At 42.3% G+C, this 24,609-nt stretch overlaps 1 protein-coding gene across 1 annotated transcript in view; it reads right to left on the bottom strand.

Annotated features, from left to right (window-relative positions):
* The window catches only part of LOC109868147 (transmembrane protein 132D-like), an 81,260-nt gene that overhangs the window by 52,736 nt on the left and 3,915 nt on the right, over positions 1-24,609 (bottom strand). The window contains exon 2 of the mRNA XM_031802240.1: positions 4,290-4,476. Within this exon, the coding sequence (XP_031658100.1) occupies positions 4,290-4,476 (187 nt within the window). The remainder of the gene's footprint in view (positions 1-4,289; positions 4,477-24,609) is intronic.

The following is a 24,609-nucleotide window of genomic DNA, read 5'->3' as shown; positions in this document are numbered from 1 at the left end:
TTCTCACATCACCTATACATTCACACACCTCTAACCTATGGCAATAACTGAAAGCTAAGGAGAGAGGAACATTGCTGTTTTCTGTATCTCCACACACCCATATTTTCCCCAGAGAAATAAACAGTTTTCAACCAGTAAGTCCAATACACTATGATAATGTTATATTTTCAATGGTTATGGCCAGGGATGTGGGCGGCAGGCACAGCAATGTGCAGGAGGCTGAAAATGCATTGGCTGATAAATGGAATGTAAAGATGAAGATGGCAGCCAGGGAAAAAGCAGGAAAATGGCATTTCATCAACGACATCATTCACAGAGATATGTCAGTAATTTCCAACAGGTCAAGGGAAGGAAAGAGTAGGCTAGTTCAATCACCAGTTTTCATAACATTTACATTTTAGTCATTTAGCAGAGCTTTTTACAGTTAGTGCCTTCATTTTAAGATAGCTAGGTGAAACAGCCACATACCTTAGTCATAGTAAATACAATTTTCCTCAATAAAGTAGCTATCAGCAAAGTCAGTGCTAGATGGATCAAGTCAAGTGTGAGTTAGTTCACAAAATGCAAGGGTGTTAGGAAATGGGGGAGGCTGTGGGATTATTTAAGATAGTCTTTGAAAAGGTAGGGTTCCAGATGTTTTCGGGCAGGGACTCTGCTGTCCTAGCATCAGGGGGGAGCTCATTGAACCATTGGGGTGCCATGACAGCTGATTCTTGACCATTTAATGGCAGGCATCATCTGTTATGAAATTATTGTGGTTCTCACAAATTACATGTCTCACATATTGCCAACTGGATTGTACCTTGACTCATTCTACTGTTCACTTGGATTAGAGTTTGTAGTTGCTGATTTCTCATGCCTGGGAATGAGCAAATAACGTTTTATTTTGGAGAGCATTCTGCCACCTGAAGAAGTAATAAATACCAATATTGATTATTTCATCAGGACCCACTGTGATTTATACCCTCCTCATTAATTACATATTGATTTATTACACAAATTGTGGGCTTGATAATCTGTGGGTTTTGGATATAGTGTATTTGTTACCAGCTTGTCACTGAGCTCTGATTCCTGTTAGGGACTAAATATTAAAGCGCTGCTATTTTATTTTCTTGTCTGTGATGAAGCCTGTTTATTTGCAGGAGACCGTTAGTGGTTCTGAAGGCCTTTTGATTCAAATGAGCTTGGGTTCTTCAGTGTGCTGAAGTCAGGCCCTGCCCTGTTCTCTGAGCTGCTATGAGGGCAGGAGTCTGGCACTGTGAGGAGAGCAAAAACAAGCTAACATGAAAACAAACAAACACACACACCACACAAACACAGAAAGGGCTAGTCTTGTAAATGAAGCTTGACACAAACAGATGTTGCTTTTTTAAGAGAGGCCTCATAGAGAATGGTACCGAAAGAGAGAGAGAGGGTGAAAGAGCAAGCGAGAAAGAGATAGATAGAGAATGAGAGAGAGAGAGAGAGAGAGAGAGAGAGTGCAGCCGTCAAGCCCTATCAGCAGAAACAAAACAAATCCTCACCAGAATCTGGAGAACGTTTGATGGGAGCTGACTTTTCACGCGTTACTTTGCTTGATTTATGTTTTCTCACAGCCGATTTAAGAGTGTGGTGAGAGGGGGAGTAAGGACAGAGATGAGCTTTTTTTTTACGTGAGAGAGAGAAATAGTGCTGTCGACACACACCAGGAAAATAGAGCAATGAATTAAAATCCAACATATTCACAAGAGAACTTAATTAAGTTATGAGGGGTATTAAATGCCCATGAAGACAGCCAATGCTTCCTAGAGACTAGCTTGCACAGCATGATAGCGGACAGCCCCACTCTGCTAACTAGGCTACTATTACCACTGACTGGCTGCTATGTCAGTTCGTGAAATGCTTCTTAGAGGATACTTAGTATGCTAGCATGCTAGCAGACAGCCCCAATCTGCAAGCTAGCTACAGTAGGCTACTATTACCACTGACTGACTTCTATGTCATTATCTAAACACAGTTCCTGACAGAGAAACAGCATAAACGATGGGAGGCTGTCATCTCTGGCTGGTATGATGTTGTGATTGTTGTGTGTATAAATCATTGATGCAGTACAGCTTTCTCTTTGGACTTATCTCCTTTCATCTCCCCTCGCCGTTAGAGGACATTACTTTGACATTGGGATGACTGAATGTTTGTCCTCATTGTCGACACTTTGTCATTAGCAGTCATGTCACCAATGTAGGCACAGCTTGGAACACTTACATTTAGGTAAACCCCGGTTATTTCAGATAATAGCACTAGTCCATGGGACAATGTTAGAGAAATGCTTATGGTAGTGATTAGAGTGTTATGGAACTATGAGCATAATGCTAATATTAGCATTTGACCTAAAGCAAGCTTTGAGGTTGTTAATGAAATACGAATGATAGTGTTTCTGATATAAAGAGCTTTCTTATAATGAGAGTAAAGAGTCACACAACACTAGAAATTGAACACGAACTAAGCATGGGAAGGATGCAGGGTGCCGTACTTGACTAACCTCTGATTAAATGTACTCTTTCAAGTCTGTTAACGAAACGGACGGTTTCTCTCTCCCTCCCTGCTCGCTCTCTCACACTTCTCTCTCGCATGCAAATGTTTTTCTCTCGCTCTTCCTCTCGCCCTCTCTCTCTATCCCTCTCTCCCTCCCTCTGCATGTTCATTGTTTAGTGTGTGGTCCGTAGTCCTGAATTCCTTTCTAATTCCTTTCTATTATTTACACTCCCCCTCTCCTGCCAGAAAGACAATGAAGAGGGTGACTGTGTGGAGAGGCACAGAGGCAAAGGACCAACGGGTCTATGGGTGAGTGAGGACAGGTGGCACTTTATATCCAGAGTAGCGGTGATGATTTACACCTCGTGGTTTCCCCTGCCAAGACAGACAGCTCCCATTATTATCTGACTGTAATCATGTTTTCTCTCTATCTTCAATCTCCTGTTCTCAGAGTGTAATATCCACTGGGTTCACATGTCTACTTGTAAGATGTAAGCCAGGGATGAGTCATAAAGTAATAATGGATGGGCCATGCACTCGGAACTAAAGCTGTCAACATGCTGTGTTTGTGTATATGTGTGTGTGTGTGATGAGGAAAGTTAATAAGAGTAGAAAACCGTAGCCTGACCATGTCTCTCTCAGTGTATGGGCATTGGCACAAACATAATGGGACCCCAGCCGTTACAGACAGAATCACACCTGGCTCCCACTACTACTTGACAAGACTCAAGATGTTCTCAAATGTTTTCCACAGAGATCCATATTTACTGTCCTCACTAGCTAATAAAAGGATTGAACTAAAGTCTATGCTTTCCTTTGTTATATTGCAGACCCTGGTAGCAGCTACAGAAGCAGGAGAAGCTAATTTCCTGACAAAAGGGGAAATATCAGACCTATTAGAATGGAGCCAACCAAAGGTTAAAGACACAGTAGAAGTCTCTGTGTTGCTGTCATGGGCTGAATACATAAATGTTTGTGGGGGTGAAGTGCTTTCTCACCAATTACCATAATAAGAGCTTAGAAGGTATTTGATTTGACATAACCCATAACCCGCCACAATCTGCAGTTTGGAAAATTTACAAAAAATCTGCCTGCAGCGTATATATTTATTTTCATGGTGTAAAAACAAAAATCTACAGCAACACTGAAAGCCAAACAGTTGCAAACAATTTATCATAAATAAATATGCATTATTGTAATACATTTGGTTGTCTAGAGTCACTTGCTGATGTACAGCATCCATTCGCTTTTTAAAAGGATTATCCTGTGTCCAAACTCAATTACCTTCTCAATCATGGAAAGTACCGAAAGCTCTATTAGCCAAATTACAGCCAATTAAGAAGTGCAAGCTTAGTGTGAAAACAAAGCAGAGAGGTTTGGGCTTTCAACATGGAATTTCAGCTTGTTCACCTCACTACTCAGACACACCACTTTCAAAATGGCCTCCTAGCTTCACAGCCAACACAAAATGATCATATCATTAAAAGGTTAAAAAATTCCTCTTGTTAACGCCTGTAAGAGCAATTTGACTTTCCTCTGCTTTTTCCAGACGCAGGCAGTAGACTGAGACAAAGACATCAAAGCATTAGAGCGGGGGGAAATCGATGATATGAGTGTTTAGAATTGCAAAGATAGGTAAAAAACACTCGGTACAGCAGGTGTCAGCCTTGGAGAGTTCAGAGACAAAGCCTCCTGCAGAGTGCAGTCAGCCATGTGAGGTAAAGCTGCACACACACACACACACACACTCTTTCTGGTTCCTCTGGGGCTCCACTCACCATGGCCAGTGGCACAATGCCACCCAGGTCCTGTGGTGCCAGGCGGATGAGGGTTTGGACCTCGTCAGTGAGGGAGCGAGTTAGAGGGTACTCCACCTGCCACGTCACCACCCGGCTGCCCTGCGGGTCCAGCAGCCCGTTCACCTCCAGATCCACCTGGAGGACCTTCTGGTAGCCCGTCTCTGGCCTGGGGGAGAAGGGAGAAGAGGTAAACAGAGGTGGTTTTTATTTGTCTGCCAAGTGATCTTTGGTGTTTAGAAAAGGTGTTATGATGCATTGGCATTATTATCATCAGTGAGACAAAAAGAGACGCTAATATAGAAGGGAAAAGGTGCCACATAGACAAGTATTTCAGCAACAAAAAAAAGAGCTGTTACATGTATCTAATGAAAACACAAACAGAATTTAGTTCAATTCTGCCACACACTCCCCCAGAAGCATGAGGGAGATAAAAGCAATTGACTTTTGATCCTCCTTGGCAAAGCATAACACTGACTCTCCACTGATTGTGATGCAAACAAAGACGCGGAAAAACAATGAATACAAAAATCCTAAACGTATTTGATTTGCTGAGCCTTCTTTTTGATCAGGCTGCATGACTGTCTGTCACCTGGCAGTCTTTATCTAAGATAAAACTAGATACAAAACATCCCTGGCAAACAAACAAAGGTGCATTTGGAATCCTGAAACTACAACTTGCGCCAGGATCCTGAAACTGGCTGTCAATGCCAAGTATTACTTAGAAACAAACCCTCTTGTGTAACTGTTGATGTTTTTGTTAAGTGGAGTATGATATGCTTCTTAGTGTTCAAGGAAAGTGCTCACTGACACAGATAGGCATTACACAATCTACAGGAGAATGAGTTGGTTGGAAACTGATGCCTGTATTGTATTGTACTGGGTTGGCGCCCCCCCTTGGGTTGTGCCGTAGAGGAGATCTTTGTGAGCTATACTCGGGCCTTGTCTCAGGATGGCAAGTTGGTGGTTGAAGATATCCCTCTAGTGGTGTGGGGGCTGTGCTTTGGCAAAGTGGGTGTGGTTATATCCTTCCTGTTTGGCCCTGTCCGGGGGTATCATCGGATGGGGCCACGGTGTCTCCTGACCCCTCCTGTCTCAGCCTCCAGTATTTATGCTGCAGTAGTTTATGTGTCAGGGGGCTAGGGTCAGTTTGTTATATCTGGAGTACTTCTCCTGTCTTATCCGGTGTCCTGTGTGAATTTAAGTATGCTCTCTCTAATTCTCTCTTTCTCTCTTTCTTTCTTTCTCTCTCTCGTAGGACCTGAGCACTAGGACCATGCCTCAGGACTACCTGGCATGATGACTCCTTGCTGTCCCCAGTCCACCTGGCCGTGCTGCTGCTCCAGTTTTAACTGTTCTGCCTGCGGCTATGGAATCCTGACCTATTCACCGGACGTGCGACCTGTCCCAGACCTATTATCTGACCATGCTGGTAATTTATGAACATTTGAACATCTTGGCCATGTTCTGTTATAATCTCCACCCGGCACAGCCAGAAGAGGACTGGCCAACCCTCAGAGCCTGGTTCCTCTCTAGGTTTCTTCCTAGGTTTTGGCCTTTCTAGGGAGTTTTTCCTAGCCAACGAGCTTCAACACCTGCACTGATTGCTGTTTAGGGTTTTAGGCTGGGTTTCTGTACAGCACTTTGAGATATCAGCTGGATGTACGAAGGGCTATATAAATACATTTGATTTGATTTGATGTTGTACCAGCTAAGTTGTGTCCTTATTGTCATATTGTGCAACAGGAGCAATGCCACAATCCACAAGGCGAGAACACTGAGATCCAAGATCTTGGAGCCGAACATTCTAGCGGAGTATATTTTCCATTTGAGACTCCCAGAAGCTGTTCTAGTTAAGCATTTCAGTTACACACACACTTCAAGGACTGGTCGTGAGATCAATGTGTACTGAGAGCTTATGGTTGCAGAGTTTTGGAGGACAGACTGCAACATATGCGGGAACAGCACTGCAAAAATATTTTCTTGGGCAAGACAGAAAAGCTCAATCATAAAAAGATACTATGTACTTATCTTGTTCCTTTTCTATTCTGTTCAAATTCATTTTGACACACACACTCTCCCCTTGCAGCGTCCAGCAGAGGGCAGTATGTGAACTGGTGGCTGGAATTGCCATAGCATGTGTTGAGGATTATGAATGGCTGCAGTCTGCTGGCCAGAGAGGTCAAGCCTGCTTCCCTCTGTGTCTCATTATAAACATAACCATACTTTGCCCTTTCAATGCATCCGGAGAGAGGTAGCAACATTTCCATAGAACACTAGTCTAACTGAACAAAGCACAGAGTCAGCTACCAGCTGCTTTTTCTGCTGCTGCTTCTTCAAGATGCATGCCTGAGACAAACACTGAAAGAAATAGAATAAGAGACACAATAGTGTAGTTACTGTGTTTATTTAACTAGACAAGTCAGTTAAGAACAAATTCTTCTTTACAATGACTGCCTACCCCGGCCAAACCTAATGACGGTGGGCCAATTGTGCACTGCCCTATGGGACTCCCAATCACAGCTGGTTGTGATACAGCCTGGTATTGAACCAGGGTCTGTAGTGCCATCTCATTGCAGTGCCTTAGACCAGTGTGCCACTCCGGAGACCCTGAGTTTGAGAGTGATGTGTCAAGAGGCTTTTCCTGGATAGTCGGGCTGTATCGACCTGTGTGTCAACGAGCTAACAGCAGTCAAGAATATACACATGCATTGATGAATATACACACACGCTTACACATCCAGGTCACCCATGATACATGTCAGTATTTGACGTCCGTCCATGTCTGAGGACATTGGGTGATGACTTGGGAACTGGAGCAACAGTGAGCGCTATTAAATACAAGTTAAATACAAGTAGGTTTCAGTTTTGCTAGGGCATTGTGGACAGGGATGGAGGATGGCTGTTAGCATCGGCCACCAGTGCCAAAAGCAGCATGTTTGAATCTATCAATAACAAGTAGTTTTTGAGATTTTTGTTTTAATATCCCAAACCTTATCCCTTACCTTAACCATTCAGAGCTAATAATGAACCTTACAATTTCAGAGTTAATGCCTAAACTTAACCCTGAGCTTAAACATTTGGAGTTTTGGTGGCAAAGGGTGCATGTTCGAATCCAGCGATAGAAAGTTGTTTTTGATATTTTTGTTTTAAGCCTATCACAAACCTTAACCCTTACCTAAACCATTCAGAGTTAATACTTAACCTTAAGATTTAGGAGTTAATGCTTTAGCTGTAAAATGTGGAGTTTATACCTAAACTTAACCTTAAACACTTAGAAATTTGACGTTTGGAATAACTTAGAAATTTGCATTTGAGAAACCTGGATGAACGTCTAATTCTGACGTGAGACTGTGAGAGCTAGTTGCCCTTAAAAAAAGCATGCGTGCAAAAACGTATACACACAATAACTCATTTTTCAGCTTAGTGAGATTCTTCTCTATCAGAGAGCTGTGGTGACAAAGGACTCCAGGAAGGAACGAAAGTATGACAGATTGAAATTACAGCCCTTCAAAAATTAAATAGTAAGATGGAATCTACTCAACAGGAAGGGCCTGGGTAGCAGCGGTGTGTGTTCTTTAAGCCTAACACCTTTATGAATGGGGCTGAGAAAACACAGGGGGAAAAACTATTTTGCTTGGAGACTCTAGGAGGATCCTTTCTGGCGAGCAGATTTTTGGTTAGCAGTGACAACAGTGATACATCAAAGAACAGAGTCAATTCCAACACAAAGCCGCCAAGCTGTGAAGCAGACTGTTTGTGCCGTGCCGCAGCGGGCCTGTTTGGATTGTGAGTGTGTATGTGTGTTTGTGGTGGGGAGGAATTAAACAGGGCCTTTGAAGTAGAGGCAGATGAGATGTAGCTAGGCAGGCATGAGCGCTAATCATTGGAGGAATCTCAATTCCAATAGGTCAAAGGTAAGGGCTGGTGCTCTGTGGTGGGCTGGAAGTTGTCTGAGGCCAAGACTCAGCAGGACAGTGGCAAAGATAGAGTGCTTCTGTCTGGGGCAGCTCTGGAAGGTTCAGCCCCCCACTGGGGGAGCAGGGAACTCAATCAGAGAGCCAGCATGGGGGCCAAGACCTGGAGCTTTACAGGATAGAAGTGGGCAGTTGAAACATGCGCACACACTCACACGTGCATGCACACACATGCACATACACACACACACACACACACGCACACCCATAAGGATCATATCACCTCCACCTTACCTGTCACCCTAGACCCACTTGAATTTGCTTACCACCCCAATAGGTCCACAGACTATGCAATCGCCGTCACACTAATCACTGCCCTATCCCATCTGGACAAGGAACACCTATGTAAGAATGCTGTTCATCGACTATAGCTCAGCATTCAACACCATAGTAAACTCTGAGCTCATCATTAAGCTCAAGGCCCCCGGGTCTAAACCCCACCCTGTGCAATTGTACTTCCCAATCGGGCCGCCCCCAGGTGGTGAAGATAGGAAACAACATCTCCACTTTGCTGATCCTCAACACTGGGGCACCACAAGGGTGCGAACGCAGCCCCCTCCTGTACTCCATATTTACCCATGACTGCTTAGCCATGCATGCCTCAAACTCAGAGGGAGCACCCCCCTATCCACATCGACGGGACAGCAGTGGAGAAGGAGGAAAGGTTTAAGTTCCTCAGCGTACATATCACTGGCAAACTGAAATAGTCTACCCGCACAAATAGTGTGGTGAAGAAAGCGCAACAGCGCCTCTTCAATCTCAGGAGGCTGAAGAAATTTGGCTTGTCACCTAAAACCCTCAAACTTTTAAAGATGCACAATTGAGAGCATCCTGTCGGGCTTCATCACCGCCTGAAATGGAAACCTGCACAGCGCATCACCAGGGGCAAACTACCTACCCTCCAGGACACCTACAGCACCCTATGTCACAAGAAGGCCAAAAAGATCATCAATCAAGGACAACAACCACCCGAGCCACTGCCTGTTCACCCCACTACCATCCAGAAGGCGAGGTCAGTACATGTGCATCAAAGCTTGGACAGAGAGACTGAAAAACAGCTTCTATCTCAGTTCATCAGACTGTAAAATGGCCATCACTAGCACAGAGAGGCTGCTGCCTACATACAGTGCTTTGCGAAAGTATTCGGCCCCTTTGAACTTTGCGACCTTTTGCCACATTTCAGGCTTCAAACATAAAGATATAAAACTGTATTTTTTTGTGAAGAATCAACAACAAGTGGGACACAATCATGAAGTGGCGCTACAAAGTATTAACTTAAGGGGGCTGAATAATTTTGCACGCCCAATTTTTCAGTTTTTGATTTGTTAAAAAAGTTTGAAATATCCAATAAATGTCGTTCCACTTCATGATTGTGTCCCACTTGTTGTTGATTCTTCACAAAAAAATACAGTTTTATATCTTTATATTTGAAGCCTGAAATGTGGCAAAAGGTCGCAAAGTTCAAGGGGGCCGAATACTTTCGCAAGGCACTGTACACAGACTTGAAATCATTGGCAACTTTAATAAGAAATGGAACAGTAGTCACTTTAATAATGTTTACATATCTTGCATTACTAATCTCATATGTATATACTGTATTCTATACTAACTACTGTATCTTAGTCTGTGCTGCTCTGTCATTGCTCATCCATATATTTATATATTATTAATTCCATTCCTTCACTTAGATTTGTGTGTATTAGTTATTTGTTGTGAAATGGTTACATATTACTTATTAGATATTGCTGCACTGTCGGAACTAGAAGCTCAAGCGTGTTGTTACATTCGCAATAAAATCAAACCAATACAATTTGATTTGAAACAAACATAATCCCACAGGCCGCAGAGGGCAGAAGGAGAAAATATCAAATATTGGAGAAAAGGTTGTTTGAAAAATTACCAGATACTGATCATCTTTAATGAAGAGGATGGGACTGGAACTGCATCTTGTATGTATGTGATGTGTGCTTGAGTGAACATATATTGAATGTGTGTGCATGCATATGGATCCGAGGGTGTAGTGGTAGTTACTGCTCCCAGAAGAAGACAAAGTAGCAGCGTACAGGAAGTGACACGGCGGGGCCAGGATGTTATTTCCTCTATGCTTTCAAATGAAGTACAGTATAGCAATAAGGCCATTGTTGAGTAATACACCCAACATCACTGCATGTCTGCCCTGTCAGAGTGTTTGCTGTGATCTCCCTCCACTTGTGTCCTAACAGCAATGTGGTTCAGAGAAAGGACTGGGTTACATTCCCTGCTCCTCCGATCTTCTCATCCAGTACATGTTCTATGTGTGTTTAATATTGTCATATTGTAATATGTAAATGTAAAATTGAATCAGTTTGCAGCCTAGGTGAAGAGGAAGCCTATTAGAGAGTCAGAATTTATCCAGAGCAAGGTCCTACAAAAGGCAATGAATGAATACTTAAACTATTCATTACTCCCCAGCATATTTACTCTGACACTGAACTTAAATTCTCAGTAGTTCTCAGCCATGACAACACTAATACCATAGAGGAGTGTTGTTGTTAGAAAGAGTCACTGTTTAAATGTTACCAGACATCACATGAATATGGACACCAAAGCAGGAAGGAAGCCAATACCCATCAGGCTATTGGTTGAAGGTGTAATGGGAGAGCCAATGAGCTGTGGGCTATGGAGGGTCCGAAGAGGGTCCGCTATGACATCAATCAACCCCAGAACACCAACAAGCCAATCCGGTTGTGTCTCCAGTGCCTGTTGGTGACTCGGCTATGAACAACTGTGAGACTCTAGTGAGACTCCAGTGAGAGTGTAATGAGACTCCAGTGAGACTCCGGTGAGAGTGTGGTGAGAGTGTGGTGAGACTCCAGTGAGACTCCAGTGAGAGTGTGGTGAGACTCCAGTGAGACTCCAGTGAGAGTGTGGTGAGACTCCAGTGAGACTCCAGTGAGAGTGTGAGAGACCTGCCCTCAGGTCTGCTACAGTAATATGGGAAAACACAAGGGTCTAATTAGTATGCCAATGTTTCATGTTGTATGTCTATATATGCATAATGTATGTACCTACCTTCTCATTTGCCGGGCTCGTCCAGCATAATTGCCCCTTGTGGAATAAATTAACTATTTTGAATTTAGTTGAATTGAGGGTAATGGAAATAAAGCAATGCCGCAGCAGCCAGTCTGTGTCCCTCTCAGGAGAGTGTTCATGCCACATTACTGTCCATAATTATGTTCAGGCATGTTCCCAGTGAGCTGGACAGACTGGGAGTAGAGAACTCCATGATGGGGCTAGGCCAGGGCAGGGCAGCTGATGAGCTATGGCTGTCCTTGAGCAGATAGATAGAGATTAGTGGAGCAGGTACTACAGTAAGCCAAGCCAGATCATGGCTGCATTATAAAATGCCAAGGACACCTGTCTTAGTGAATGACTGGTATACACCACTACAGACGGTGTTGAAGTAATTTATGTACAAGTGAACAAAAGGCAAAGTGCTCAATCATGTCAGAGAGCGAAACCAAACACTGACAAGCTGTGTATCCCAAAGCCATCTGTAATCATACAACACCCAGAGCCCCTTAGAGCACCACCTGTCACCCATAAAAAGTAAGACATCATATATCCTCCTTAATGCAAGGTCATTATAGTAAACTAAAACTACACTGAAACTATTAACATCAACTCCAAAACTAACTCCAATTAAATTCATTATGTTCTGGTTTATTTAGATTTAGTAAATGTTTTGGCAACATTTTTATGGGATTTTCAAGATCCTGAATCTGGTGGTTCAAATTGACATTTACTTTCATTTAAAGGTGGACTCAGAGAGGTGACATTGCCACGAGCAGCACCACAGATATTGGTAGCATTCCCCTGCTGAGACATTACATGCATCAACCAATGGTTGCATACCACATCATCGACTGTGCAGTCGGTTACCAGGTTGCTATAAAATGTTGGTCGTGTTCCTCTGTTGATGCATGCCAGATCTTACAATGCCTTAGATAGGTATCAGCTAACCACATCATATGGTATAGCAGTGTGGTGCCCGACTGCACAGTCAATGACGTGGCATGCAACCATGATATGGTTAGCTGATTCACAAAATACTAGGGATGTCACGATTCACCGATACGCATCGGTCCACGGTTCAAATCTTTAAGATAAACTACATGACCAAAAGTATCTGGGCATCTGGTCGTCAAACATCTCATTCCAAAATCATGGGCATGAACATGGAGTTGTTCCCCCCTTTGTTTCTACAACAGCCTCCACTCTTCTGGGAAGACTTTCCACTAGATGTTGGAACAGTGCTGTGGGGACTTGCTTACTTTTCACCACAAGAGCATTGAGGTCGGCCACTGATGTTGGGCGATTAGGCATGGCTAACAGTCGGAGTTCGAATACTGCACTGTCGGAACCAATTCATCCCAAAGGTGTTCAATGGGGTTGATGTCGGGGCATTATACAGGACAGTCAAATTCTTCCACACCGATCTCGACAAACAATTTCTGTATGAACCTTGCTTTGTACACAGGGCAATAGTCATTCTGATTTTGTACGTTTGCCCACTGACAAAGAAATGATCAGTCTATAATTTTAAATGGTAGGTTTATTTGAACAGAGAGACAGAATAACAACAACAAAATCCAGAAAAACACATGTCAAAAATGTTATAAATTGATTTGCATTTTAATGAGGGAAATAAGTATCTGACCCCCTCTCAATCAGAAAGATGAACGAGTGACGAATTTGCGGGCAAGGGCGGTCCATTTAAAAATGATTCCCTCCTCCCTGCAAGTGTATACTCGTCAGACGTCATGATACGTCATCAGAAGTGCTGTGCTGTGAGGGGCAATGAGTTACAATCCCCAATCAGCATAATTAAGCAGGGGAATTCACGCGCAAAATCACATGCTCGTGCACTCACAAACACCGGGCGCGCATGCTAATGTCCACACGGGCACTACATGCAAATTGGCGCTCAAGTTTGAGAGAATAGAATCTCCAACAAAACAGTCACAACACAGCTCTTCTCTTCCACTTCTCATTCGGCACAATAGGGGATCATGCATGTCAGACACTCAGATGCGGGCTGCTATCTTTATTTTTAATGGAACCTAATACAATTTGGAGTTCTCTATGATTGAGAGGAGGAATTGTTAAAAAGGGAACCGTGAGTTTAGTGACTCCTGCACCACCCAGAGCCCCCTCCCCACTTCCTGTTTGTTTAGATGGAAGTTCGATCGGTAATTGTAGGAAGTCGTCCATGACATCGGAGGACTAATTAAAGGAACTTCAACTAAATGGACAACACACATGGTGTTACACACAACTCTATTCCCCAGCCAACACACATGATGCTGCACGCAACTCAACTCTCTCCCCCAACCAACACTGTTACAGGGAAGTACTGGGATTTCACATTACTATATCCCTAATATCGTCCTAATATCGTCCACACACGCATACACACACAGTCAGAAAAAGGGAGAGAGAGAGATTCTCGAAGACACTGGATAATTCCTGCTGGGATGTCTGTATGTTTGTACACCACTATAACAAGGACATGACAGCTAGTACACAGCCTACACAAAGAATACAAGCCATCAACAATACAAGACTGCTGTATACGTCTAGCGAGAGAGAGGGAGAACGGGCAGAAATGCCAGACTTCAGATATTCTACTCACTTGTTTTTTTGCCCAACAGTTTGCCCACCTTCTGCGGAAATATGCTTTGAAAGTATAGAGAGCATTTATTTTTTCACCTCGATCAGCAATGAGTTTACCCACCTATTTTTTTCTCCACTACATCACTGAGTGAGACAATGTTTTTCCCCCCAGCTAACGGCGGAGTGGATGAAAAGTGAGCTCTGGACGGATGAATGAACAAGTGTATGAGAGGGATGAGTCTGTTCTTCTCTGTGTACCATGTTAACACACAATCAAACCATAGCACGTGCTAGAAGCATCATCCTACTCTCCATCGTATCCATGATCTCATTACTGCTGTATACATAGCCCTGAAACAGCATGTACAATTTACCCCAATTTGATGGATTGTTCTCATGATATGGTAATACCAGCCCCGGGCCGCGCTACGGAAAGCAATCCTCCTCCAGTGCATTGTGACAGCTCCCCTTCGCTTTCTCCTCCTCTCTTCAGTTTTTTTTCTTTCTTTCCTCACATGAGCGGCTAGAGTAGACAGTCAATGTGGTGTTCCTGGCACTGGAACCCTCCTTCCCGTCCCCAGTGCATTAGATTAGCAGAAGCAGAAATTCATCATTCTCAATGTGCATTTGTTACCTTGGGAAATAGGCATATGAAGCTGGCGAGTAATATGTTCTATATGAGGGCCTGTGTGTATTTTGGGATCTGTGCTGTGTCCATTTAGCCCAAGCTATAGGCATAAATATACACATGAAATCTCAATAAAGGATGTTTTCCTCTTTTCATTCCCAGTTACTGCATCTGCAGTTTATGAATGTGTTGATATTTACATCTATTCTGAATACCCAACAATATGTGGATATGGCAGAGATGGCTGTGTTAGAGAGTCATCCAAGGAAAGCCTCATTGACAGAACAATGATGAGTGCAGATTGAATGGAGCAGGGGTTCGATATCCAGCCCTCTCTAGTTTATAAGGAGACCCTCAGACTTTCAGTGCTGAGGCCAATGCGCAATGTTCAAGGCACACCGCCAAGGAAAACAGCTAATCAATGGTGAGTTGAGGCCATTGGAGCCACATTTACTGCTCTGAATTAGAGCTGACGTCCCACAATGCAATCAGATTCCAATGATGACTGGCAGTGCTGTGCATCAGCCAGGCGGATGAATGCAGGGATGTTAATGTAACACTGTATCCTTAAGCAGGGTGACACATCTGATCAGTTCTCAGGTGTAATCTTGGTATTTGGTCATCGCTCCGTAGCAATAGTCCACAGGCCCAGCCACTCTACACTACCAGCACCATGTCCCACTGAATGCAGAAGGGAGATGAGGATGTTTAGGGGGTGTGGAGGAAGAGTTCAGTAAACGTATGAATATACAGTGCATTCGGAAAGTGTTCAGACCTCTTCCCTTTTTCCACATTTTGTTACGTTACAGGGTTATTCTAAAATGTATTAAATAAAATACCTTATTTACATAAGTATTGAGCTCAGGTGCATCTTGTTTCCATTGATCATCCTTGAGATGTTTCTACAACTCGATTGGAGTCCACCTGTGGTAAATTCAATTGATTGGACATGATTTGGAAAGGCACACACCAGTCTATATAAGGTCCACAGTTGAGAGTGCATGTCAGAGCAAAAATCAAGCCATGATGTTGAAGGAATTGTCTGTAGAGCTCTGAGACAGGATTATGTCGAGGCACAGATCTGGGGAAGGGTACCAAAACATTTCTGCAGCATTGAAGGTCTCCAAGAACACAGTGGTCTCCATCATTCATAAATGGAAGAAGTTTGGAACCACCAAGACTCTTCCTAGAGCTGGCCGCCCGACCAAACTGAGTTATTGGGGGAGAAGTGCATTGGTCAGGGAGGTGACCAAGAACCCGTCTGGAGGAAACCTGCCACTATCCCTACGTTGAAGCATGGTGGTGGCAGCATCATGCTGTGGGGATGTTTTTCAGCGGCAGGGACTGGGAATCTAGTCAGGATCGAGGTAAAGATGAAAGGAGCAAAGTACAGAGATCAGTTTTACATTTTGTATATACATTTGCAAAAAATTCTAAAAACCTGTTTTTGCTTCATCGTTATGGGATATTGTCTGTAGATTGATGAGGGGAAAAAAGAATTTGATCAATTTTAGGAGAAGGCTATAACATAACAAAGTGGAAAAAGTCAAGGGGTCTGGATACTTTCCGAATGAACTGTATTACACAATCCTTTTAAACTATCATCCTTCCATTCCAATGCTTATCTGTGTGAGCGCTAATGCATGGGTGACACTCTACTTACTGATATTAAGAAGGATTTGCAAGGCAGGCGGAGGAGCGTTGCGATCGTTAGAAAGATCCCGGGCATCGATCACGCATTATTTAATTTGCGTGAGTGGCGTATGAATCTGGTCGCTTTGCGTGGGCTTCGCATGGTTATGAAATCATAAAGGCCCCATAATGCAGGTGGCCTAAGCCGATGGGATCATCATTTTTTTTTTAAACGCTGATTTATTTACGGGGACCTGTCATCAATAATGAAAATTCTCAAAATGGCCGTCCAAAGTGAATGTAATTAAATGTATTTAATCTCCCTCTGTGATTTATACTGCCAGCTCCCACTCAGAATCTCCCCTGCCTCTTCACCCCTCTCTCATATCATATCTAAGACATCACATTAAAGATGTAGGATCTTAATTTGAGCCAGTTTGCTACAGCAGGAAAATAATCATGCAGCAACAGGAAATGTGACTTATTATGTGGATTCTAATTAATGTAGAGTTGAAAAGGTACTCCCACTCAAAACCATGAATAGGAATAACCCAAGGAGGCAGAGAAGCAAAAATAATATACTTAATTTAATCCACGCTCAAAAGAATACAAAAAGTGAAAGTGCAAGGTACTATAAAAAATGTAACAAAAATGGAGCATACATTTCAGCCTCATGCCTTAATTAAGACATGTACTTAAGGAGACACACCTGCTATGCGTAAAAGGCGCAACAGGTGCAAACAGACAGTTGATTAGATACTGGCGAATAGTGAGTCTATGCATGTTAACAAGGAATATGTAGAACATGAGAAATTGTCGATTCTCAAATGTCACATAAAATTTAAAAAGACAATGGTCTATGCTACATAACAATATCAGAAGCAATAGATATGAATGAAATACTCAAGTAGGCTAAAAAAGGGGGGCATGGCGGGGGTTTACTGGTGCGTGTAGACACAATATTAAGAAACATGCAAGGTCCAATTACTCATTAAGCTCTGATTTCAGGTCATTTCTTCTGATGGCAATGCGGTGCTCATTGATGCGTATCTGTAGTTGTCTGCGTGTAATGCCAGTGTATTGCAAGACACATGGACAAGACAGTAGATAGATTACATTGCTACAGTAGATCCACAGTGTATTCCTACAGTGATAGTGTATTCCTTATTTGTGACGAAAGATCTGAAGGTGTTTCACTTTTGAACACCTGTACAGGCAGGGAAGAAACCACGGGGATCATCCAGACATTCCTTAGGGGATTTCGATGAGTCATAAGTGTCTGCACGCACCAGTATTTCCCTGAGGCTGCGGGACCTGGAGTGAGTGAACAGGGGAAGATCATGAAACACATCAGAGCACACATTGGGCTGATACAATCAGGAGGTTTGCCTAAGAAGGCTTCTTTGGACCTAACTGTCCTCGTCATTTACCTCAAACAGAATGAACTCACTAGTATTCAGACAGACATTGATGAACAAGAACAGAAACTGAAATCCTCATTAAGAAGATTTAAGGAGGATTTGAAGTCCCTAATGGAGGAATACCTACAAGAACTGAACATTCAAGGACACTGTCGACTACAGAGATGGTAAGGTTTATCTCTGGCTCACTAAAACCTCCCTATCTAAACGGCTCCCTTTTGGAGATGACGTTTTCAAACGTTTTCTGGCCTAGCCAGTCTCCAGTGTGTGAAAACCTTGTGAAGACTTACAGAAAACGTTTGACCTCTGTCATTGCCAACAAAAGGTATATAACAAAGTATTGAGATAAACTTTTGTTATTGACCAAATACTTATTTTACACCATAATTTGCAAATAAATTAATAAAAAATCCTACAATTCCTCATTTAGTCTGCCATAGTTGAAGTGTACCTATGATGAAAATTACAGGCCTCTCTCATCTTTTTAAGTTGGAGAACTTGCACAATTGGTGGCTGACTAAATACTTTTTTGCCCCACTGTATGCTAGTATTTTTTACTCATACAGACGTGTCTTGTGTGACTTAGTCATACATCTGAGCGTACAGATTTATGTGCTGTTTAGGTGGGACCCTCCTGTGTTTACAATCGGCAGGAATTTAGCTATGTGGGAATTGCAGGGAGGAACAGAGAATGGTGGCGATAGCTGATATCTTGATCTGCACAGATGAGCTAAATTACTTTTTACAACTTTGTTCCCCGGCCCTGTTTCCACACACCTGCTAAACTGCCACGTAGACAAGAGGTTGTACTTTCGATAAAAGCTGAAAGCTATTTGAATGATTGTTGATTGCTCCATTTTTGCTAATCCTATTATAAAGTTGTTGTTTGAAGAATCTCCAGTCTCTCTTCCTATAGAATTTCCACTACAGCAACACTTACGGCAATAAATTAATCAAACCTAAAGCATACCTTGACTTGGAAGAGTTCCATTGTTGGATAGCCATAGCCAGCTAGTTAATATAGTATTCTTTTCTGTTTGAGCCGGGTGTTGGAGTAGGCTAAACTAGCTAGCTCCATTCTCTAGCTAAATGAAAGTGAACGTTTAAAAAAAATACAACCAAATATCTGAGGCAGTTACTATTTTATACATTTCAGTGCTAGCTAGCTGTAGCTGATGCTTTCCATACTAGATTCATCCACTGATCTTTTTTTCTCTTTTGTTTCTCCCCAATTGGTAGTTATAGTCTTGTCTCATCGCTGCAACTCCCATACAGACTCAGGAGAGGCAAAGGTCAAGAGCCATGAGTCTTCTGAAACACAACCCTGTCAAGCCACACTGCTTCTTGACACACTGGAAGCTAGCCACACCAATGTGTCTAAGGAAACACTATACAACTGGTGACCGAAGTCACCAGGGATCAAACCCAGGTCTGTAGTGACGCCTCAAACACTACAATGGAGTGCCTTAGACCAATGCGCCACTCGGGAGGCCATTCTCTGATCGTTTGATTGGGTGGACAACATGTCAGTTCATGCTGCAAGAGCTCTGAAGAGCTCAGAAGCTAGCTGTCCTCCAGCTACAACATGGTGCTAACCTACAGTGTGCTGAGGGTACTGTAGACCTTCATTGCAAAACGGTGTGTTTTTATAAATTAGTTGGTAACGTGAATATTTTTAGTATAGTTTTATCTAGGATCACTTTTTAAATGTTTAACTATTTTTATTTTTATGAAATTCACTGAGGAGAATGATCCCCCCTTCCTCCTCTGAGGAGCCTCCACTGTTGTACACCAACATTCCCCACAACAGGCTTCCCATTACCTAAGACTGTGTAGCTGACCCTAATCCTGTCTGAGTTGGAACTGACTAAGAACATTTTTTTGTTATTATTATTTATAATCCCGAGGACACATCGATGGGCACTACCTTCGCCCATGATAATACCAACCTTTTTATATGCATCATTGAAGATAAATATATCTATTCAAAAAAGATTTTTTCTTATAATGTTGTGTTCTACAAATGCTGCTGTATATTGATGACATTTTTATCATAAGGAAAAGCACCAAAATGGAACTTGGCTCGTTCCATCAGTATGACAATGGCTTAGTTGACCCCAAATCACCTCAGTTTGGAATGTGACCCTGCCAAAATACATTTTCTAGACATGTAATTTTTTTACAATTTATTCTACACTACCCTCGATGTCAAAAGAATGGACAAAAATATGGCCTTCTGGATGCATCAAGCTACCACCCTGACTCTTTGAAGAGGTGCTTGCAGTACAGCCAATTCTTACTCAGACACATCTGCATTCGAAATGAGAATTTTATCATTGAATCGAATTTCCACAGAGGTTACTCCACAGAAAGTTTGGACTTCCGATAAAGGCCGGGCTATGGACAGATGTGACGCATTACAAGGCAAACGTCACAAAAAATAAATCACTTTCTGTGGTGTGCTGTACCGCATACACTCCTTGCAGCTCTGACATTAAAACATTATTGGACAACACTGGCATGTATTTGCAAACTGTGGGCTTTGATGCCTTTCATAATCTTCCCCTGTTCACTCACTCCAGGTCCTGCAGCCTCAGGGACATGCTGGTGCACGCAGACACTTATGATGCATCGAAATCTCCTAACGAACGTCTGGATGATGCCCATGGTTTCTTCCCCTGCTGCAATTGTGCGGCCTGTGCAGGTATTGAAAAGTGAAACACCTTCAGAGCTTTCGTCACAAATAAGGAATACACTATCAACAGATGAATTACCTGTGGATCACTATATACACTGTCTTGTCCATGTTGCTTGCAATACACTGGCATTGCAGGTAGCCTAGCGGGCCAATAACCGAAAGGTTGCTAGATTGATTCCCTGAGCGGACAAGGTAAAAATCTGTCGTTCTGCCTCTGAGCAAGGCAGTTAACCGACTGTTCCCTAGGTCCCCGAAAACGTGGATGTCGATTATGGCAGCCCCATGCACCTCTCTGTTTTAGAGGAGTTGGGTTAAATGCGGAAGACACATTTCAGTTGAATGCATTCAGTTGTACAACTGACTAGGTATCCCCCTTTCCCATTACGTTCAGTCAACTACGGTTATGCATCAATGAGCATCACAGTGATGCATCAATGAGCATCAGAAGAAATGACCCGAAATCACCAGGTGCTAGACATTTTCTTATGTGCCATTCACAGGTTTTTTTCTTCCTATTTGCCAGTATCTAAGAAACTATCTGGTTGCACCTGTTACGCACAGCAGGTGTGTCTCCTTAATAAATCTTCTCACCTAAAATAATGTACCAAAATCTAACTGCCTGTAGCTCAGGTCCTGAATCAAGGACATGCATATTCTTGGTTCCAAAAGGAAAAGGCATGCTGTTGTACAAGGTTAGTAGCTACATTTTACGACAGATACAGTGTTTCCGGATACTCTCATAAAGCCCAGCTCATTGACTATCTAGCTAGCTTTGTTTGACCCCGATTTGTGCTTATTTGTTCAAGTGGAGAGGCACGAGCTGGTGACAGGCGTTCATGTGTTGTGAGAGTTAGCTTGCGTTCCATTGCAATTCTGAAGACAAAGGAATTCTCCGGTTGGAACATGATTGATGATTTATGTTAAAAACATCCTTAAGATTGATTCTATACATCGTTTGACATGTTTCTACAGACTAACGCAACTTTTTTACTTTTCGTCTCCTCCTAATGATCACGCATCATGAATTTAGAATACTGGGCTAAACGCGCGAACAGCAAGGCGGTATTTTGACATAAATGATGGACATTATCGAACAAAACAAACATTTATTGTGGAACAGGGATTCCTGGGAGTGCATTCAGATGAAGATCATCAAAGGTAAGTGAATATTTATAATGTTATTTCTGACTTCTGTTGACTCCAACATGGCTTGATTTGTTGTCTGAGCGCTGTACTCAGATTATTGCATGGTTTGCTTTTTCCGTAAAGTTTTTTTGAAATCTGACACAGCGGTTCCATTAAGGAGAAGTGGATATAAAATTCCATGCGTAACACTTGTATCTTTTAGCAATGTTTATTATGAGTATTTCTATAAATTGATGTGGCTCTCTGCAAAATCACCAGATGTTTTGGAACTACTGAACATAACGCGCCAATGTAAACTCAGATTTTTGGATATAAATATGAACTTTACCGAACAAAACATACATGTGTTGTGTAACATGAAGTCCTATGAGTGTCATCTGATGAAGATCATAAAAATTTTCATTAATTTTATCTCTATTTGTGCTTTTTGTGACTCCTCTCTTTGGCTGGAAAAATGGCTGTGTTTTTCTGTGACTTGGCTCTGACATAACATAATTGTTTGGTGTGCTTTTGTCGTAAAGCCTTTTTGAAATCGGACACTGTGGCTGGATTTACAACAAGTGTATCTTTAAAATGGTGTAAAATACATGTATGTTTGAGGAATTTTAATTATGGGATTTCTGTTGTTTTTGAAATTGGCGCCCTGCAGTTTCACTGGCTGTTGATGAGGTGGGACGCTAGTGGTTTTAAGTATGTGTCTTCTTCATTTGTTCGTACAGCACTGATGAAGGCATAAGGCTGAAATGTATACTCTGTTTTAGTTAAATGTTATATTAACTTGCACTTTCACATTTTGTATTATTTTGAGCATGAATTAAATTAAAACCTGTTGCGACTCTAGGGGCAGTATTTTAATTTTTGGAAAAGAAACGTTCCCGTTTTAAACGGGTTATTTTGTCAGGACAAGATGCTAGAATATGCATATCATTGACAGCTTTGGATAGAAAACACTCTAACGTTTCCAAAACTGTAAAGCTATTGTCTGTGAGTATAACAGAACTGATGGTGCAGGCGAAAGCCTGAGAAATCCGGAAGTGCCCCATATTTTGAAAGCGCTGCGTTCCAGTCCCTATTGAGCTGTGAATGTGCTATCAACCAGCTTACGCTTTCTACGTATTCCCCAAGGTGTCTACAGCATTGTGACGTAGTTTTACGCATTTATGTTGAAGAATAGCTGTAGGCGGCTACATTGCGTAAGTGGTCACCTGATGGCTCCCAGGGTGACTCTCGCGTAAAATACAGAGGTAGCCATTACTCCAATCGGCCCTACTGAAAAACGAATTGTCCCGACGGATATATTATCGAATAGATATTTGAAAAACACCTTGGGGATTGATTATAAACAACGTTTGCCATGTTTCTGTCGATATTATGGAGCTCATTTGGAATATTTTTCGCCGTTTTCGTGACTGCAATTTCCGGGCGATTTCTCAGCCAAACGTGAAGAAGCTATTTCACCTACAAAAATAATCTTATGGAAAAAAATGAACTTTGGCTATCTACCTGGGAGTCTCGTGAGTGAAAACATCCGAAGATCATCAAAGGTAAACGATTTAATTTGATTGCTTTTTTGATTTTCGTGACAAGGTTGCCTGCTGCTAGCAAGGCATAATGCTATGCTAGTCTATCGATAAACGTACACAAATGCTTGTCTAGCTTTGGCTGTAAAGCATATTTTGAAAATCTGAGATGACAGGGTGATTAACAAAAGGCTAAGCTGTGTTCCAATATATTTCACTTGTGATTTTCATGAATAGGAAGATTTTCTAGGAAGATTTATGTCCGTTGCATTACGTCCCGGACCCGGGATGGGGAGTCACAAAGTTTTTAAGTATATTTTTGCATCTTGGCCTCCTTGGCTTATTCCTATTCATGGTTTTGAGTACCTTTTGAACATTTTTTGTCTTAGACACCTTCCATTCTAGCCTGATTGCAAACTGTCATACTGGCTTTCTACGATTACGATTAATAGACATTTTCATAGGATCGACACATTTTTTGTAAGGGAAAGTCAATTGACATTTCAAACTGGAAATGACAAACTTCAGAAGCCTTTTTAAACATTAAATACACCACAAGGTCCGCATCCTTGGCAGATTAATGAGGTGGAGAAGCAGAAGTAAGAGTGCAGGTCACCACATGGTCACCCAGGGGTCAGCTGCCTCATTAACTCTGTCCAGACAGTCCAGTTTAATGGACTACACCAACAGGAATGGCATGGGGGGTGGGGGGTAGTCAGAGTAAGCAAGTGGAAATAAAAGCATTTGGAGTGCTGATGCTAATGTTTTTTTGTGACGGTGCATGTAAAAGCAGAGTGAATAGCTGTAGTTAATGCTAGTGTCGTGGAAATTCTACACAGGTAGCCTAGTGGTTAGAGCGTTGGGCCAGTAAGCGAAAGGATGCTGGATCGAATACCCGAGCTGACAAGGTAAAAATCTGTCATTCTGCCTCTGAGCAAGGCAGTTAACCCACTGTTCTCCGGGCACCATGGATGTTGATTATGGCAGCCCCACTGCACCTCTCTGGTTCAGAGGGGTTGGGTTAAATGTGGGAGACACATTTCAGTTGAACGCATTCAGTTGTACAACTGACTAGGTATCCCCCTTTCTTTCTTTCAATCTTAAATGAATGATTCTTTAGTATCAACATGCTGGAGAGCTTCCAACTAACTCAATACACCGAGTACACATGTCGATTCAGGAGCTCTATCAAGGCAGTCCCGTTAGTTCTTACATACAGACAAGTTATTTGCATGATTTAGCTTATTCATCATTCATAATTAATTCATCATTATCGTTTGCTTCATTCATGTGACAGACCCATACCTCATGAGGCTTCTTCTCTCGAAGCTGAGACCTTGACACTGAGATATCCTTTTCAAAACAAGGGTCCGGGCGTACTGCCAAACCTATCTTTACTGATAGTGAAGATTCGTTCAATCAGTCACTTGCATGAACACAGAAATGGGTTATTAGAAAAGCACACGAAGAAAACACAGAAATGTGTTTTTTTAGAAAAGCACAAACAATAAAATGTTCCATCACACTAGAACTTGACTGAGAATGCTATAGAGGATTGGGCTCTCTCAGTTTTCTAAAGACAGTTTTCTCCTGTAGAAGAGTTCCACTTCTAACTACAAAGTATG

Source organism: Oncorhynchus kisutch, linkage group LG23 (genome assembly GCF_002021735.2).
Source record: "Oncorhynchus kisutch isolate 150728-3 linkage group LG23, Okis_V2, whole genome shotgun sequence".
Classification (NCBI taxonomy): domain Eukaryota; kingdom Metazoa; phylum Chordata; class Actinopteri; order Salmoniformes; family Salmonidae; genus Oncorhynchus; species Oncorhynchus kisutch.
This window is presented reverse-complemented; position numbering and strand designations above follow the sequence as displayed.